The 20,447-nt window shown below is 43.5% G+C and overlaps 1 protein-coding gene across 2 annotated transcripts in view; it reads right to left on the reverse strand.

Moving 5' to 3' along the window:
* The window catches only part of OPHN1 (oligophrenin 1), an 832,681-nt gene that overhangs the window by 26,082 nt on the left and 786,152 nt on the right, over window positions 1-20,447 (reverse strand). For both annotated transcript variants that reach the window (XM_056809750.1, XM_056809751.1), the window contains exon 20: window positions 7,840-8,151. In XM_056809750.1, the coding sequence (XP_056665728.1) occupies window positions 7,840-8,151 (312 nt within the window). The remainder of the gene's footprint in view (window positions 1-7,839; window positions 8,152-20,447) is intronic.

A 20,447-nucleotide genomic window follows, 5' to 3' on the forward strand; every position in this document is an offset into this window, starting at 1 on the left:
GAACAAAAGATCAAGAATATCAAGGGAAATAATGAAAAAAATGTGAAGGAAAGTGGCCTAGTGGTACCAGATCTTAAACTGTACCATAAAGCAGTGGTCATCAAAACAATATGGTACTGGCAAAGAGACAGAAAGGAGGATCAGTGGAATAGACTTGGAGTAAGTGACCTCAGCAAGACAGCCTATGATAAGCCCAAAGATCCCAGCTTTGGGGACAAAAAATCCACTATTTGATGAAAACTGCTGAGAAAATTGGAAAACAGTGTGGGAGAGATTAGGTTTGGATCAACATCTCACACCCTACACCAAGATAAACTCAGAGTGGGTGAATGACTTTAATATAAAGAAGGAAACTATAAGTAAATTAGGTGAACCCAGAATAGTATACTTGTCAGATGTTTGGGAAAGGAAAATTTTTAAGACCGAGCAAAAGTTAGAAAAAATTACAAAATGCAACATAAATAATTTTGATTACATTAAATTAAAAAGTTTTTTATATAAAAAACCAAATCAGAACCAAAATCAGAAGGGAAGCAACAACTTGGGAAATGATCTTTATAACAAAAACTCTGACAAAGATCTAATTAATCCAATTCATAAGGAGCTAAATCAATTGTACCAAAAATTAAGCCATTCTCCAATTGAAAAATGGGCAAGGGACATGAACAGGCAATTTTCAGTTAAAGAAATCAAAACTATTAATGAGCACATCAAAAAATGCTCTAAATCTCTTATAACTTATAACTAGCTTATAACTAGAGTGCAAATCAAAACAACTCTGAGGTATCACCTCACACCTAAAAGATTGGCTAACATCATAGCAAAGGAAAGTAATGAATGCTGGAGGGGATGTGGCAAAGTAGGGACACTAATTCATTACTGGTGGAGTTGTGACCTGATCCAACCATTCTGGAGGGCAATTTGGAACTATGCCCAAAGGGCAATAAAAGACTGTCTGCCCTTTGATCCAGCCATAGCACTGCTGGGTTTGTACCCCAAAGAGATAATAAGGAAAAAGACTTGTACAAGAATATTCATAGCTGCGCTCTTTGTGGTGGCAAAAAATTGGAAAATGAGGGGATGCCCTTCAATTGGGGAATGGCTGAGCAAATTGTGGTATATGTTGGTGATGGAATACTATTGTGCTCAAAGGAATAATAAAGTGGAGGAATTCCATGGAGACTGGAACGACCTCCAGGAAGTGATGCAGAGCGAGAGGAGCAGAACCAGGAGAACATTGTACACAGAGACTGATACATTGTGGTACAAGAGAACATAATGGACTTCTCTACTAGCAGCAGTGCAATGATCCAGAACTATTTGGAGGGACTTATGAGAAAGAAGTGTGGGAAAAGAAACACAGAAGAAAAACAACTGCTTGATCACATGGGTTGATGGGGATATGATTGGGGATATAGACCCTAAAGGATCATGCTAGTGCAAATATCAATAATATGGAAATAGGTCTTGATCAATGACACATGGAAAACTCAGTAGAATTGTGCACCAGCTATGGAAGGGGGTTGGGGGAGGGGAGGGAAAGAACACGAATCTTGTAACCATGGAAAAATATTCTAAATCATCTAATTAAATAAAAATTTCAAAATAAAGGAAAAAAACCCTAACCTAACCTTCCCTAGCCATCCTTAAAAATTACCTCAAATGCCACAGAGTTGTTGGCAGGCTGTGGAGAGCTTGAAATACCAAACAGAGGCATTTGTGCTTTTTCCATAGAGGCGATTGGTTCTAGCAGGGAAGTGATGTAATTGCACCAGACCTACACTAGTGTCACAAGGTTTCCTGGCTTCCTCAGGCTTTAGTGTCTCAGTATCATTGGTCACTTGGACAGCCAGGGACTCAGGACAGATGGTGCCCTATGTGTGCTACAGAGGCTAGAAGGCAGCTGCCCCGGTACATGTGAACCGAAAGAGAGGCAGAGTTGCCGCCCTAGTCTGGAACTTCCTGCTTCCTTGGGGAGGTAGCAGGGTCTTAGTCACCTTGATGACCCTGCTGGTTTAGAGCAGAGGCCAGAGAGCAGCTTAGTGGCAAACAGGCCTGCTCTGAGTACCAGGGAGAAGACTGATCTATCCAACTAGCTCATCAAGGTGGCCCTCAGAGCACCCTCTACTTGGGTGATTGATGCTAGGAGAGAGATTTGCAGCAGCCAGTCTAGAAGTATTACAAGTGGATTCGTTCTTTCAATAATGGCTCATACTGTGGTTTTTATAAATGGGCCATGACTGTCCATTAGCCACATTTCCTCGTTTAGACTCATTATGTTTTAACAATCCACCATGGCTGGTTTTCATGCTTTCCCAGAGTAGACCGCTGAATTGTTCTATGGGGACAATTAATTGCTGAGAGAGAGAGTAAGTCTGGACGTGTGGTTTCAGGAGGAGGCGCTTTGTGGTTGGGGGAAAAGGGAAAGAAGATGATTCTCGAACACTCTAAGAGGCCACGAGGGTAAAGAACAGCCCTGATCCAGGAGAAGTACTGGGGAAAGGAGGATCACATCATGGAAAGACTTGGATTCTAGGCCCCATGGCACCACTCAGTAGCTCTGCAACCTCAGGCAAGTTACTTAACTCCCCTGTGACACTATTGTTCTAGGAAGGTTGGGTCATTTTTCAGTTGTGTCTGATTCATCATGAGCCCATTTGTGGTTTTCTTGGGAGTGATATTGGAGTGGTTTGCCATTTTCTTCCCCAGGCCACTTGACAGATGAGGAAACTGAGGCCAAGGGTGAAGTGACTTGTCCAGGGTTCCATAGTTAGTAAGTATCTGAGGCTGGATTTGAATTCAGGAAGATGAGTGACCTGGTGTCATTCAGCTGCCCAGGAACAGAGGAGAGAATGATAGAATTTCAGACCAGAGTAGGCCAGGATCCAGAGGCAAGAAAAAATGGGGAGCGCTGAGGTTGCATTTACAGAATCAAAGAATATAATTAGATTCTTTGAAATTCTTAAAGGGCGTTAGAGACCGTCAATAGTCCAACACTCTCATTTTACAGAGGAGGAAACTGAGGCCTGCCCAAAGTCAAACAGCTAGGAAGAAGCAGCCGAAGTAGTATTGTCAATGTGGAATCTAGAGGTCCCCAGATTTGTAGCTTGGAGGTATTTGGTGATCCCCAGTTTATTTAGTTTGGAGGTAGAAACCTCCCGGGGGACTTCCTTCCTGAGGGAAGGTCCTACTTCACTGGTCTCTGGCTAATAATAGACCTTGAGTTAGTTCTGAGTGGGGATGGCTAATCCCATCAGATGCCTCTCTTTGCCTTAGAAGGCTCTCCCATTGTACCTCATCCCCCTTTCAAGGGCCTTGGGCTTATGAGGCTGACAGGCTACCTCCTACGCTATAACTCAGTGTCTACTGTTAGCCTGAGACCAGTGAAGTAGGACCTTCCCTCAGGGAGGAAGTCTCCTGTGACCAGGCCAAAACCTGGGGTTTCTGCCTCCAAACTAAATAAACTGGGGATCGCCAAATCCCTCCAAGCTACACGTCCGGGGACCTCTAGCTTCCACGCTGACAGACGGCAAATCCAGGTCCTGCCAAATCTTTTCACCCTCTCTTACGTACTTCCAAAATCTAGGCTGAGGCCTACAGGAGAGGCTGGGAGAGGCTTGAAAGGGGAGGAAGGGAAGCCCATTAATATTCTGCAACTATCAAGAAGTTCTGAGTTCTGAAAACCACAATCCAGACCTCCAGGGAAGAGATTTTCCCGTCCCCACAGAAGCCAAATCCTGGGCTGGGGACAGAGGGAGGGGGGAGGAACAATTGCTGTAATCGGATTATTGTCAAATTCTCTCTTTCGGAGCCAGTCCAAGGCCTTCATTGTCCACAAAGCTTCAAAAGCCTGGACACTTCCTTTTCTTTGGTCATAGACTGTTCCCTCTTTTGCATGTAAATGAAAAACAGCAATTATGTGTGTATACATAAGAGCCTCTGATTATAGAAGCCTTTAAACCAGAAAAGGAAGTGGGTTGGCAATGCAAGAAGGAGACCATAATCGAGGGACCATCTGAATAGCCACACCACAAGGCAAGAACCAGAGGAAGGTCTACAGTGTTGCATATTCTATGGAGGGGAAGCAGACAACATGCTGAATGTTCCTTTGAAACTGGGAATCATGGGCCCTGAGGCTGAATCCTGCTTCTGCCACTCAGCCAGGTCCTGGAGCCTCAGTTTCCTTCACTGAAAAATGGAGGATTTGAACTAGATGGCCTCAGAGGCCAATCTCTGAATACATTCTGAAAAGGGGACACAGGATGGAAAGAGAAGGAAGGAGGCAGGACCTGGTGTCTGTCTCCCTTTGGGGAGAGTAGCCACACCAACTGGGTCACAGAACTATTCAAGTATTGATATACACACATCTGTCTCCTCACCTAGACTATAAGAATAAGGGCAGTCCATAACCCCAAGAAAGCCTAGCATAGCAGCAGTACTCATAGACTAGTGTTCAATATATGCCTGTGGGACAGCTGGGTGGCTCAGTGGCTAGAGAGCCAGGCCTAGAGTTCAGATTCGGCCTCAGAAATTTCTTTAGCTGTGTGACCCTGGGCAAGTCACTTGACTCCCATTGCCTAACCTTTACCACTCCTGCCTTGGAACCAATACACAGTATTGATTCTAAGACAGAAGGTCAGGGTTTTAAATAAATACATGCTTGTGCTTCTTTTACTTGGATGTCAGTGTCTGTTAGCAGTCCTCTGGTGGGGTAGGGTGAAGGGGGGCAGGGTGTCATCTTGCTTCAGATGAGCCAACTAAGGTCTTGTACTAGAGGACTGCTAAGGCTGGGGAACACCAGTCTATATAGCTGGAAAGGACCTTAGAGACTGGCCTGACACAGGATCCTGATTCTAGAGCTGGAAGGCTCTTTAGAAGCCTCCTAGTAATACCACAACCTCATCTTACAGGTCAGGAAACTGAGATCTAAAGAGATAAAGGGACTAGGCCCAAGATGCATAGTAATTAAGTGGCTGCAACAGGGCTAGAACCCAGGTCTCTTGCTTCTCAGTCTAGGGGGTTACTCTACCATACCACTTAGCCAATACAGAAGGGGCGATGGTGCTCCGCTGACGTCTTTAGATCTCAGTTTCTTCCTCTATAAAATGAGGGAGTAGACTCAATGGTCTCTTTCAGCTCTAGATCTCTAATCCTATGGCAGCATCTTAGCCAAGTCCCTTCCCCTCTTTGGGCTTCCGTTTCCTTCTCTGTAAGTGAGGAAGTTGGCTTCTGAAGTCCCCCCCAGCTCAAAATCTGCACATATAAAGAGGAAGACAAGGAAACTGAATTGAGTTTAGAAACACTGAAAAGAAAGCAGGGGAAATTAAGCTGCTCCCAAGCAGAGCTGGCAGAATTTAGAGAAAGGAACCAACTAACTAGTCAGGTGAGAGGCTGGAAAGTTCCCTCCGGGCCTAAATTCTGTGACCCTAAAACATCCAAGACAATTGGACACTACCTACTAAATCCCATCCAAATCATGGCCCAGGGAAGAGAGGGAAGGGATGAGAGAGAAGTCGCTGAGTCAGGTAGCACCCACTGCTTTCCTGGCCTTGCCACTGGCTGTAAAGCCTCAGTGGGCTCAAAGTGAAGAGACAGCAGGGGTCTTTACAAGGCCTGAGGTGATATAAGGCCCTCCTCACCTCCCCCCCAACTAGCCATGCAGGGATGGGCTGAGGTGAAGGCATCTGAGGCTAAGCTTCTCATGATTGCTCTTCCTCCACTCCACCCCTCCCTCGCCCCTGGTAAAGCCCGGAGACCCTTGAGTATTGGCGAGTACATGGTAATTCTAGGCCTGTTACTAATGGCAGAACCAGACTGTGCTGATCCAAAATACTTGAGTCTGTCTGGCTGAGACGTGGGGGCAGGGAGGGGGAGCAGGGTCAGCTCAGTCCCTTCACATCACCCAGGGACACCTGAGGAAGGAGAAGCAAAGCAAAACAGTGAAGAACTTGGCAGCACCTGAGACGGGCAGCTGAATGCATCAATAAGAAAAAGAAAACACCTGGGGGGCATTGTACATTAGTGGCAAAGTGCCCTCAGCTTTAAGGCTGGCTCTTTGCAAACCCACTCTATTTCAGTGGAGCCCGTCCTCGGCAAAGTCTCTTAAAGGCTGGCACACAATAGGCCAGACATGATGTTTGACTGCTTCCATCTGAACAACAGACAGGGATGTAGCTACACAAAATCCCATTGGCAAAGCCAGTGTGGTTTGTTGAGGCCACGGGCAAAGTTTATATTCCTGGCTTCCAGATGTACACCTCAATATATTCAAAGAGCCAAGATTTCCATGATACATTATATATAGACTTCCTAGGAAAGAGTCAAATGAGCTATTAATGGCCGCCATCTTGTATCTGCCTCGACTGGGCACTGGATGACAGATTGAATGAAAAATGGGGAAGTCAGTCCCTGGGCCTTCACTAGCCAGAGGGCAGCACTACAAGTGGTTTTTAGTAGAGATAGCATTTCTTAAGGTAACCAGTAATCAAGGGTCTCTAGGGTTCACTAGTGGCAAGGAGGGGTAGAATGGAGAAAGGAATCTTAGATACCTTCACCTCAGCCCATCTCTGCATGGCTAGCATAGGGGTATGAATTAGGAAGGCCTCTTCTTTAAGTAGGGGCAGCTGGGTGGTAGAGAGCCAGGCCCAGAGACTGGAGGTCCTGGGTTCAGGTCTGGCCTCAGACACTTCCTAGATGGGTGTCCCTGGGCAAGTCACTTAGGGTAAGCCCTCATTGCTTAGCACCATGTTGGGAAACCTATGGCACATGTACCAGAGGGCGTTGTTCCCCCTCACCTGAAGACATTTCTCACATGACTTGCCCCCTCTGCCCAGCAGCTCAATGGGAGCGCTTCCTCCCTCCCCTGTCTGGGATAAGGTGGGCAAGGGTGGGGTTCACATATAGAGTGAAGGTGAAGTTTGGGCACTTGGTCTCTAAAAGGTTTGCCATCACTGGCTTAGCCCTTACTGTTCTTCTGTCTAAGCATTGGTTCCAAGACAGAAAGTAAGGATTTAAAAAATGAATAAATAAAAATAATATATTGTAGGTAGGCAAAGTAGATAGAGTCAGGCCTGGAGATGGGAGGTCCTGGGTTCAAATATGACTTCAGACACTTCCTAGCCAGGTGACCCTGGGCAAGTCACTTAACACCAAGAGCCCTTACCACTCTTCTGCCTTGGAACAGACACTTGGTATTGATTCTAAAGTAAGAATTTATGAAAAAGAGAGGGGCCCTGAACTTGGCTGGCCAGGGCCTTGGGAAAAGCCTCTGGGCCTTCTTCCCACTTGCCAAGTCCTAACCTCCTAATGTGCCTCTAAGTGTTGAGATCCAACTCATGTTTGCATAGAGACAGCAACATTGTCATTTTCCAATGTTTTTTTTTAAACCCTTACCTTCTGTCTTGGAGTCAATACTGTGTATTTGGCTCCAAGGCAGAAGAGTGGTAAGGGCTAGGCAATGGGGGTGAAGTGACTTGCCCAGGGTCACACATCTGGGAAGTGTCTGAGGCCAGATTTGAACCCAGGACCTCCCATCTCTAGGCCTGGCTCTCAATCCACTGAGCTACCCAGCTGCCCCCTATTTTCCAATGTTTTCAGAAACTCAAGGTCCTGCCCAATGTGGCTTCTGTTAAGCTGGAAAGTAGCGGTTTATGGAGCCAAACTTTCTCAACTTCCTCCTGTGTCTCACATCCAGCTAACTAGAAAAGGACTCACTCCACTTTCACTAACCTCAGAGCAATCCGGGAGACACATTCACAAGGAAGGCAGTGGTTTGCCTCCATTCTGAGTCATGAACCATCATCCCCTATCCCCACTCCCACCCCCCAAATATGCACTTACCCTCCTTGTTGTGAGCCACAGGCCTGGGAGCTGGCCTTTTCACGTGAAGAGAAGGAGCCCTAGCCGGCCCAGGGCCCATCATCAGACCATTGGCCACTTTGGTGAGGGGCTTGGGTCCCCCGTCCTGCAGCCTGGACACCAGCTTGCCCACGTCCACCTCAGGGCATGGCTCCAACTTGCCATCAGAACCTGGACGGCTTGGGGATCTCCTTCCAGGCTCGGTTTCCCCACTTCTCTGCACAGGCAACCTGTGGTGTGGCAGAGGTTTGGGACTTTCCAAACTGTCAATGATGGGGCCATTAAGGGTTTCATCTAGAAGAGAACAAAAGGGAAATGGGGATCACTGGCAGGTCTGAGGGCAAGGAATAATGTTACCCTCTTGGGCAGCCCTTCAGAAATACATGACTGCTTCAAATCAACATCAGCTCCAAAACCCTGAGAGGTGACAGTACCAATAGACACATGCACTCCCCCAAAGAGGGCATGGGAATAATATGCTTTTGATTGAACTCAGCATCACCAGAGTCGAGGCTGAATACATATGACCCTGGGTCAGTCACTTCCCCAACTTGAGCCTCAGTTTCCTTCTCTGTAAAAACAGGTTCAAGAGCCTTGGAGTTTCAATGGTTTCTTCATGTCACTATCATAATATAGCAAAGTTCCACAAGGCAGATTCTTTAAGAGATTATAATTCAAAGGTCCCAAGGCAACTGAGCCCCTATTTTTATAGGTTGGAAATGGGCTGCCTCCCACCCCATCCCCTGCAACCGTGAGGTGGGGGGTAGAAGAGTTAGGAAATACAACCTGGGAGCTGGGTACTACCCACTCACAGATGAAGAGAATGAGGTTAAGAGTGGAAAGAACACTGAGCTTTGGAAGCAGGAGGACCTGAGTAGAAACCCAGCCTCAGACACTTGCTGGCAGTATGACCCGAAGCAAGTCTCTTCACCTAGGTCTCCTTCAGTTTCTTCAACTGTAAAATGGGGATAAAGTACCACCTACCTCCCAGGGCTGTGGTGAGGATCAAATGAGAAACCTAATTGTGAAGTACTTAGCCTAATAGTGCCTGGCACATAATAAGTACTTAAAAATCATTCCTTCCAACTTCCGGTCAAAATGGCGGCTTAGAGAAAGCTAAAGTTCAGATCTCTGGAAACTCTTCCCTACCGAACTCAAACTATATGCTCCTAAGGCACTGAAATTCAAAACGAACAACAGCATAGACCCCGGGAATCCTCCTCCTGGACCTGGACCTGGATCAAAAGGTACGGCCCCCCAAAAAGCCAGAACCCGAGATCACTCGGACCTAAGAGTAGGCAGAAGGAAGGTCCCAGGACCCATCCCCCCAACCCAGAGCTCTGAGTCTGAGGCAGCAGAGGGAACCTCAGAGCCTCAGGGCCGGCTATTCGGAAGGCCACATCCTGAAAACAACCTGACCCAGTCGCTGGGGCACCCAGACAGCAGGGAAACAGAGAGAGGAGGGGATGCCCATCAATTGGGGAATGGCTGAACAAATTGTGGTATATGTTGTTGATGGAATATTATTGTGCAAAAAGGAATAATAAAGTGGAGGAATTCCATGGAGACTGGAACAACCTCCAGGAAGTGATGCAGAGTGAAAGGAGCAGAACCAGAAGAACATTGTACACAGAGACTGATACACTGTGGCACAATTGAAGGTAAAGAACTTCTCTATTAGTGGTGGTGTAATGTCCCTGAACAATCTGCAGGGATCTAGGAGAAAAAACACTATTCATAAGCAGAGGACAAACTGTGGGAGTAGAAACACCGAGGAAAAGCAACTGCCTGACTACAGTGGTTGAGGGGACATGACAAAGGAGAGACTCTAAACAAACACTCTAATGCAAGTACTAACAACATGACAATGGGTTCGAATCAAGAACACATGTGATACCCAGTGGAATCCCACGCCGGCTATGGGGGGTGGGGGGGAGGAAAAGAAAATGATCTTTGTCTTTAATGAATAATGCTTGGAAATGATCAAATAAAATATTATAAAATTAAAAAAAAACCTAAAAAAAAATCCTTCCTTCCTTCCTCCCTCCCTCTCTTCCTTTCTTTCCTTCCTTCCTTCCTTCCTTCCTTCCTTCCTTCCTTCCTTCCTTCCTTCCTCCCTTTCTTTCCTTCCTCAGGATCACATAGCCAGTCAATTCCAGAGTCAAGATGCAAGCCCAGGTCCCCTCATCAAATGCCCTTTTCCAGCCATCATAAAAATAACAATATTCCATCATTTCTAGATAGCACAGTTGCCTGGGCCCTGCTATCCAAACCAACTCAGCAAGCATCTGTTAGGTAACTACTGTGTATTGAGCACTGTCCTAGGCACTGAGGACAGATACAAAGACACCAAACACAACCATCCCTGTCCTCAAGGAGCTTACATTCTATCAAGGGAGTCAACCTGGAATATCCATTTAGATATAAAATATGAGCAAAGTAAATGTAACATTCACTGGGGGGGGGGAGGGCGGCAGGGAAAATCAAGCCATGGCCAATCTTGTGATGAGTCTCTTGGAACTGAGCTGAGTCAGTCCTTGGACAACAGACACTCAGCCCTTACATGGGGCCACATGAAGCCTTCCTTGCCAGCTTGGTGGGACATACCAAAGCTTCCACTCTCTGGACATGGCTGCTAATTCCTCAGTCACTACCAACCCATGATACAGTAATATGAAGTCATTAATAAAAATTGAGGCAGACAATATGATGTATTGGATGGTACAAGGGAGGAGAGTCAAACCTTGGAGTCAGGAAGAACTGAGTTCAAGTCCTGTCTTTGTGTGACTGGGTACTTCTCGGGCAGCCCTTTAAGATATAGTAGGGGCTGGTTTGCCTTAGTAAAGAGTTTCCTGATCCACACAATCTTTATACCCATGAAATCCCAGGCCGAGCCCAAATAAGAATATAAACCCACTGATGGGTCAATCAATGGGTAAAAGCCACAACAGTAACCATCACAGTATGGCATCTCCTATCTGGGCCTTTGCACTGGCTGCTCCCCATACCTTGAATGTTCTCCTACCCAACTTCCAACTCTTAGGCCCCTTGGCTTCCTTTATCACTCCACCCCCTCCAAGAGGCCTTTCTTGGCCCCCCAACAGCTCATGCCTTTCTTCTCAAAGGTTACCTTCCATTGACTCTGTGTGTATCTTGTGTGTTCTCATCTAGAGATGCTGTCTCCCCCTATCCCTCATTAGATTGGAAGTTCCTTGAGGGCAAGAACTCCTTAGGGTTTTTTATTTTTCTGGCACACAGTAGGGGCTAAAGTAACACTTGTTGGTTCATTGATGGTGGTGATAATAACATTGACAGAGATCTTTAGGACAATCCTGTGAAGTAGCTGGCCCATTTCACAGAGGGAACATGGATCAGAGAAGAGTCCAAGACAGGTTGCAAACTCAGGTCTTTCTTCTGACTCCCTAGACTGATGTTCTTTGTTTTTGGCCACACTCTCCAGCCCTGCTCTTCTACCAAAACTGGTGTGTCCAAATTCCAACATTTTTGGTTCCTCATTTCAAGATGGTGAGGACAATCTCTACATTATTATTATTTTGTCATTTTTCAATCATGCTTGATTCTCCATGACCCAATTTGGAATTTTCTTGGCAAAGATACTGGAGTGGTTTGCCATTTCCTTCTCCAGTTCATTTTTATAGATGAAGCCAAAAAGGTGAAGTGACTTGCCCAGGGACACACAGCTAGTGTGTACCTGAGGTCATCTTTGAACCCAGAAAGACGAGTCTTCTTGACTCGTGGTCAGGTGCCAAGGTCTGGCACCTCTATACACTGCAGTGCTACCCAAGTGCCCCTAATTCCTATGTAGCGAACCTCTAAGATCCCATACCACAAACTTTCTTTTCCTGTCAATTCCTAAATGGAATCGACTGGGGATTTCCTGCAGGACGCCACATTGAGAAGGTGTTGGTAATACCTGCAACCCTTTTATAACCTAAAAACAACAGAACTCAGTGCCTAGCTTGCAAGAATGGGGTAGGATAGGGCCCGTAATTTCACTGGTGAAGGAATTCCCAGATGAGGAAACACCTCCTACCAATGGAAGTCAGTCTCTTGTCAGACTGATTGTGTGGGTTCTATGATCCACAACTCCTTCTCATTATGACATTCTGTGATGTCACCTGAAGCCTTAACTCCTTCACTAAAAAATGGGCTGCTTTCCTGTCTCGGGGGTGTTACAAAGTCAGGAACAAGTCACAATGGATCAGCCTGGAAAACGTAGGCTCTAGGGAAACAAGGGGGCTCTCTGTCTCAGGATAGAAGTCAGTAACGACCCCTGGTAGGTACCATGTCCCACGGCCTTTTTCTGAGCCATGGTCTGAAGTCAGATCTCCACCACAGATACAGCCCATGACCCCAAAAGAACATTGCCGCGTACACAAAAAGATGATTTTATATGAAACCACAAGTCTTCGTTTCCTACTCTGCCTTTTTTAAGTGCATAAGAAATTATGCCCGTGGTTTTCAAAATTGTCCAGCTTGGGTGATGCTTCCTTCTGAATTTCCTTCTGTTTGCTGCATTTGCTAAAAGCATCAATGAATTCCTTTTTCTGACAACAATATTGCTGAACCCTCACCGCATTAAAAAGGAAAAAAAAACCCTTATAACCGATAAGTATGTTTAAGCCATAGTGATCACGTCCAAAAATGTATGCCCCTTTCTGTACGCTGGGGCCATCACCTCTTTCTTAGAAAGTAGAACAGGGGCTAGTCATCACACTGACCAGAGGTCTTATATCTTTCTTCCTTTCTTTTAAAAATATCATTAAATCCACAAGCAGAGGATAAACTGTGGGAGTAAAAACACCAAGGAAAAGCAACTGCTTGACTACAGGGGGGAAGGGGATACGACTGAGGAGAGACTCTAAATGAACACTCTAATGCAAATACCAACAACAGGGAAATGGGTTCGAATCAAGAACACCTGTGATACCCAGTGGAATCATGCATCGGCTATGGGAGAGGTGGTGGGAAGGGGGTGGGGGGAAGGAAAAGAAAATGATCTTTGTTTCCAATGAATAATGTTTGGAAATGACCAAATAAAATAATGTTTAAAGTGAAAAAAAAAGTCAAATGAGATAATATAAGTAAAGCATTTTGCAAACCTTAAAAAAATATCATTAATTTCCATTTTAGAATCAATACTAAGTATCATTCCAAGACATAAGAATGGGAAGGTCTCTGAAATTGGGGTTGTGACTTGCCCAGGGTCACACAGCTAGGAAGTATCCAAGGCCAAATTTGAAGCTAGGACTTCCTGTTTGTAGACCTGGCTCTCTTTCCACTGAGCCACCTACCTGTCCCAGTCTTACCTCTTTCAAAGTTGTATTTAAAAAAAAACCCTATCTTCCATCTTAGAATCAGTATTGCATATTGGTTCCCAGGTAGAAGAGTGGTAAGGGTTAGGAAGTGGAGGCTAGGCAATGGGGAACTCACCCAGGGTCACACAGTGAGGAAGTATCTGAGGCCACATTTGAACCTAGGACCCTCATTTCTAGTCCTGGCTCTCAATCCACTGAGCCATCCTGCTGCCCCCACAGAACAGAGTTGTCTTTCTTTACTAGGTTCTGTTGCCCTGATTTAACACACTTCACTCTGCATCTGTTCCTACTACTCAGGATTCTTTGAAATCATCTCATTTCATTATTTTCTTACTACACAATTATATTCCATAACAGTCATTCACATGTAAATCTGTTCAGTCATTCCCCAGCTCTTCTGAGGCTATCCAAGATATCCCCAATTGGATTTTAGTTTGTTCTTTTTTCTCCTTTTAATCACTCCCTTCCAGATCAGAATTTCACCATCTCTCTTAACTATCCCTCTCACTCTCATCCCCAATTGTTTCCCTGTTGAATTCAAGATATTGGCTGTCCCCAAAGTCCTCCTACCATTTAAGGGTGTATTTTAAGAGAGTCAACTCTCTTTTGTATATTTCATGCAAAAGTATGGTTCACCTATTGCCCACTGCCCTCACACCTTCCGCCATGTTTTTTTCTCCCCTTCCTCTTCCTTTCTACATTGGCATATTCCTTTTACCCTCCCTTCTGTTTTCCCTCTTCAAATGCTCAGAAAATACTCATTTGACCCCTAATCTACCCCCATTTGAAAGCTTTGGAAGGAACACTTGTTTCTTTTCCCCCATAGGGTGCCAACTCTACCCAACTGCTCAAATAAATCTCTCTTTCTAGATTTCTCTAAATTTGTTTTTCAAAGGTCTGATTTAGCTCTGGTCTTTTCATGAGGAAAAATGTTTGAAAGTCCTCTATTGTACTGAAGTTTCATTTTCCCCTGTAGGATAATACTCAGCCTTACAGCTAAATTATTGATCATAAGCCTATCTCTTTGACTTTTGAAATACCATATTACTACTAATAATAGCTAGTCTTTCCATGCTAAGCACTTAACATTTGATCCTCACAACAACCCTGGGAGGCAGATGCTATTAGTATCCTCATTTTACAGTTGAGGAAACTCAGACAAAAGTTAAGTAATATGTGCAGGGTCATATAACTAGTAAGTGCCTGAGGCGGAATTTAAACTCAGGTCTTCCAGACTCCAAGCCACTATTGGTGGTGATCTGCCTTGGCAAAGAGATCACCCTACCATCAGGGAAATCACAGCTTGATCTAAAAAAATTACCTCTTATTGAAATAAACAAAACTGAGATGGGGGATGGAGAGAAGGCACAGGGAAGTTGTGGTCCCCCAAAATTAAAGATAGAAAAGAGCTGCCTCAGAAGTTAGGATTCAACTTCCGGTCCTACCTCACTAGTCCCAAGATCTAGGAAAAGTCATAAATGATCCTATGATCTATTTGTCTATTTCTTTAGGGTTATGTGCCTCAGTTTCCCCCTCTGTAAAGTAAGTGTGTGTGGGGGTAAAATAGATGGTCTCCAAGGCCATCTTAAGAGTTATAGATCTTTTTCCTTCCCTCTGTCATATTTTACTCCTTTCAGAATACAATTCAGTGACACCAGCCTTTTTGCTGTTTCTCTCATGAGACAGACTTTTAACTCAGTTCTTCCTGACTCCAGGCCCAGCATTCTATCTACTCTGCAATGCCACCCTACCTTCTATCTTAGAATTGATACTAAGGAGGAGAGCTAGGTGGTTCAGTGGATTGACAGTCAGGCCTACAGGCAGGTGGTCCTGGGTACAAATCTGGCCTCAAGTCACTTCCTAGCTTTGTGTCCTTGGGCCAGTCACTTAACCCCAATTGATTAGCCCCTATCGCTCTTCTGTCTTGAAACTGATACTTAATAGCAATTCTAAGACACAAGGTAAGGGTTTTTTTTAAATCGCAGCAGGAAGCTATACAAGGCTTGTTCCTATTTAAAACAATGGCTAACTATGATAATATGATGACTGAAACCTCAGGTCTGATGCCCACAGGGCCCAGTCCCCACTGTTCGAGGTCACAGCCACATATTGAAGCAGATGGTTCCTGACCCCAGCAAGTCATCTTACAAATGTGTACTGTGAACTTTAAAACTACTCCACCCTACGCAGACTATACTTTGTAACAATGGAGATACTTGGTCTAACAGAATCAGGAATGTCTTGGGAACTTTACAATCCTCCACCCTACTTAGTCTAACAAGGTCAGGAATATCTGCACCCATACTTAAGGATTAAGTATCTAGGATAGATACTTTGATAGATATGTGCAGAAACAGCTGACAGACCCCTGGGCTGTCCTAAGTCAAGCTAAGCTACCATTGGTACAGATAAGATGCAGGAAAGTGACATAAAACTGTCTATATAGGGCACATCACTTCCTCTCTTCACTCTCTTTCCCCAGAGAGGTGGATCTGGTTGATCACTTCCTGTGAGCAGCCTGGACACCAGTTCGATCCTGGAACTCGAGCCTGGAGGAGCTCTCTCAGACAGCTTTCTTGAGACGGTCTCGTGGTGAGTGATAAGACTGACTTCCTTTTCCCTTGGGCTCAGGGGAGGCCCCTTTGGCCAAGGCCTTTAACTCCTGCCTGGCTCTGCCTCAGCTGTAGCAGTTTGAATTAACTCTTTCCCCTCTCTCTCTCTCTCTCTCTCTCTCTCTCTCTTTCTCTCTCTCTCTCTCTCTCTCTCTCTCTCCCCTCCTTAATTCATTCTCTCTATATTAATTAAAGTCACCATAATTTCCAGCTGACTTGGATATTTTATTATTTGGGATATCCCATGGTGACCAATAATTAATTTAGATATTAAGTCACAACTATGAAATTATTCTTACAGTGCTCTTAGTCACAGGCTCTATTATCATAGGCCCATACTCCCTTGAGAAGCAGAAAACTTGAAAAGACACTTTGAGTCATACAGAGAATCACAAAATATCAGAGGCACCATAAACCCGATAAAATTTAAGCAGGAAGAATCTTTGAGGCCCCCTGAATCCAATCGAGGCCCAGAGAATTCTTTGTCCAAGTTCATATAGTCAGGAGAGTCTCTGAACTCCCAACAAGTTCATCCTTCATTTCAATAGTCTGGCATTGTGATTTCTTCCCAGTAAGGAAACTCCCCCAGAACTTTTTTCTAACCCTCACCTTCTATCTTACAATCAATATTAAGTATCGGTTCCAAGGCAGAAGAGCGGCAAGGACTAGGAAGTGGGGGTTAAGTGATTGGCCCAGGGTCATGAAGCTAATAAGTATCTAAGGTCAAATTTTAACCCAGGACCTCCCATCTCCAGGCCTGGTTCTCTATCCACTGAACCACTAGCTTCCCTCCCCACATTTTTCTAAATCCTTACGTTCTATCTTAGAATCAATACTACATCTTGGTTCCAAGGCAGAAGAGTAGAAAGGGCTAGGCAGTGGGGTTAAGGGACTCATCCAGGGTCACACAGTTAAGAAGGGTAAGAGGTTGGATTTGAAATCAGGTCTTCCTGCCCCCATACATGGCACTCTCTAGTCATGGGCCACCTAGCTGCCCAACTAAGCCCAGCTCCCCTTCAACATTTTAAAACCACAAGATAAGCACCAAAGAAAATACACAATGAGGGGGAAAGAAAGAAATCATTGTAGAAGAAAGCCAGCAAAGATGCTGAACAAATAAATGGACTGGACATTACATTGCATAGAAATGCAAGGACCTTCCTTTTAATGATCAAAAACATTTAGTGAATATCAAAAGGCAGCAGTATTTGTAATAGATAAATACTGGAAGCTTTCCCAAGAAGATAGGGATGAAGCCTGTTTTCATTATTATTTGGCACAGAACAAGAAATATTAACTCTATCAGATAAGAACAAGATCTTAAGGAAATATATATTAGCAAAGAGGCAAAATTATCTTTATCTGCAGATGACTTACTAAGAGAACCTCAGAGAATAATGAAAAAACTAATCAAAACAATTTATTGCTTCAGCCAAGTAGCAGAATTCAAAACAAATCTGCAAAAATAATCAACATTTCTACACATTACTTAAAAAAAGGAAAAAGCCAGTAAAAAGAGAAAATCACTTTAAAGTTGCTATTAACATGCATGACCTAACTGTGATACAGAAAGGCTCATAAATATAACTATAAAATAATATGTACAGAAGTAATAGAAGATCTAAATATTTGGAGTGAATTTCAGTGTACATGGCTGGGTCACATTAACAGTGCTCTGCTAAACCAATTAGGACAATGTATGTAAAAAACAATAAAATATAGTGAATATCAAGGGAAGGAATGAAAAAAGTAAGAATAATGTAGACAGAATTACTGGATCTCAAATTATATCATAAAGTATTAATGATCAAAACTATTTGTTTCTAAAATCAGGAGAAGAATTTACACAGTAACTGCACTAATGTGAGAATGATCAATGATAAAAGACTTAGTGACTCTGATCAAGACAATGATCCAAGATAATTCCAAAGCATCTGTGACAAAAAATGCTATCTACCTTCAGAGAGAGAATTGATGACCTCTGAGTGTGGTAGATTGAAGCATCTTGTTTTTTACTTTATTTTTCTTCCCTTTTTTGCAGCATAGTTAATAAGGAAATGTATTCATATGTGAGATGGGTATTATATTGCTTGCCATATCAAGGGTTTGGAGGGAGGGAGAAAATTTGGAACTCAAAAACATTTTTTAAATGCTAAAAAAGTAAATGAATAATGGAAATATATATTTTTTAAAAACCCTATTTGTTACTGGTTAAAAAATATAAGAGCAGATCAGTAGCATGGAATAGATAAAGAAGACCTAAAAGCAAAAATTACAGTAACAGTAGCCTTTTGTTAAATAAATAAGAATACCAACCATATCTTTTATCTAGGGACAGTTAGGTGGTTCTGAAGTGGATAGAGTACCAGGCCTGTAAGCAGGAAAACTCATCTTCCTGAGTTTGAATTCTGTCTCTGATACTTCCTAGTTGTGTGATCCTGGGCAAGTCACTTTACTCTATTTTTTTAAACCCTTACCTTCCATCTTGGAGTCAATACTGTGTATTGGCTCCAAGGCAGAAGAGTGGTAAGGGCTAGGCAATGGGGGGTCAAGTGACTTGCCCAGGGTCACACAGCTGGGAAGTGTCTGAGGCCAGATTTGAACCTAGGACCTCCCATCTCTAGGCCTGGCTCTCAATCCACTGAGCTACCCAGCTGCCCCCGTCACTTTATTCTATTAGCCTCAGTTTCCTTATCTGTAAAATGAGCTAAAGAAGGAAATGGAAAACCATTCCAGTATTCTCACCAAGAAAATCCCAAATGAGAGTTGGACACAACTGAAATGACTGAACAAACAAAACCCTTGATCTAATAAAAAATACTGGAAAAATTGGAAAGCTGTTTGGCAGAAAATAAGTTTAGACTAGCATCTAATACCATGAACCACAAAAATTCCAAACAGATCAGCAATCAAAATATTAGAATTCACATTACAAAAAAAAAACTGGAGAAAAATGGAAGGCTATACCATCCACAACTATGGATAGCAGAATTCCTAAACAGCCACGTGATGGAAGAATCATAAAAGCCAAAATATACAATTTTGAGTACATAAAATTAGATGGTAGTATAAGAAACTTAGAGCTAGAAGAGACCACGGGAATCATTTAGTCCAACCTTCTCATTTTACAAATAAAAAACTTGAGGCCAGAGAGGTTTAAGTGACTTGTCCAAGCACACAGAAGTAGAAGTCAAAGGCAGGATTTAAGCCAGGCCCTCTGATTCAAAATCTAGTGTGCTCTCAAGGCTTTTGCATGAACAAAATCAATTTCTCCAAAACAAGAAGAAATGATGAACATTAGAAAAAACACTTTTTATTGAACTTTTCTTTTTTTTTTTAAACCCTTACCTTCCGTCTTGGAGTCAATACTGTGTATTGGCTCCAAGGCAGAAGAGTGGTAAGGGTAGGCAATGGGGGTCAAGTGACTTGCCCAGGGTCACACAGCTAGGAAGTGGCTGAGGCTGGATTTGAACCTAGGACCTCCTGTCTCTAGGCCTGGCACTCAATCCACTGAGCTACCCAGCTGCCCCCTTATTGAACTTTTCTAATGGAAGTCTGACATCCAAAATCTATAGGAAATTGACACAAATCTAGGAGACAGCCATTTCCCAATAGATAGTCAAAGAAATGAACAGTTTTTGTTTTTTAAACCCTTACCTTCTATCTTAGTAACAATTCCAAGACATAAGAGTGGCAAGGGCTTGGCAATTGGGGTCAAGTGACTTGCTCAGGATCATACAGCTAGGAAGTTATCTAAGGCCAGATTTGAACCTAGATTCTCCTGACTCCAGGCCTGGTGCTCTATCCATTGTGCTACCTAGGTGCCCCCTGCAATGAAGTTTTTTTTTAATCCTTACCTTCCATCTTGGAGTCAATACTGTGTATTGGCTCCAAGGCAGAAGAATGGTAAGGGTTAGGCAATGGGGGTCAAGTGACTTTCCCAGGGTCACACAGCTGGGAAGTGTCTAAGGCCAGATTTGAACCCAGGACCTCCCGTCTCTAGGCTTTACTCTCAATCCACTGAGCTACCCAGCTGCCCCCTTGCAATGAAGTTTTAAAAAGAAGAAATGCAAACGATCAACAATAATATGAAAAAGGGTTCAAAAGTACTGATCATAAAAATCAAAACTTAAACAACTGTTAGTTGTAAAGTTTGCTCACATAAAATTATCAAGATTGGTAAAAGACAAATATTGGAGGGACAATGTAAAAGCAGACATACCAATCTACTCCTGGTGGAGCTTAAGTTGGTCTTTGAGTTCTGGAGAACAATTTTAAAAAAAGCAAGAAAAGCACCAAATTGTTCATACCCTTTGATTCCACAACTTTATTTTTGGTTTTATAGACCAACAAAAGCAATGAAAGAAAGAAAAATCCCACACATACTTAGAAGAATCTTTTCTAATTGCAAAAAGTTAGAACCAAATGATATGCCAATCAAATGGAGAATGGTTGAACAAATTGTTATTTATGAACATAATGTAATATTACTGCATTATGAGTAATTCAGAGAAACTTGAGAATACTGATGAAATGATGTAGACAAAATTAAGCACAAACAGGAGAATAATACAAGAAAACCATTGATCATTTAAGTCCAGCATTTGTGAAAGTTTTCAAGTTCACATGCCCAAACTGT

Source organism: Monodelphis domestica, chromosome X (assembly GCF_027887165.1).
Source record: "Monodelphis domestica isolate mMonDom1 chromosome X, mMonDom1.pri, whole genome shotgun sequence".
In the NCBI taxonomy this organism is placed as follows: domain Eukaryota; kingdom Metazoa; phylum Chordata; class Mammalia; order Didelphimorphia; family Didelphidae; genus Monodelphis; species Monodelphis domestica.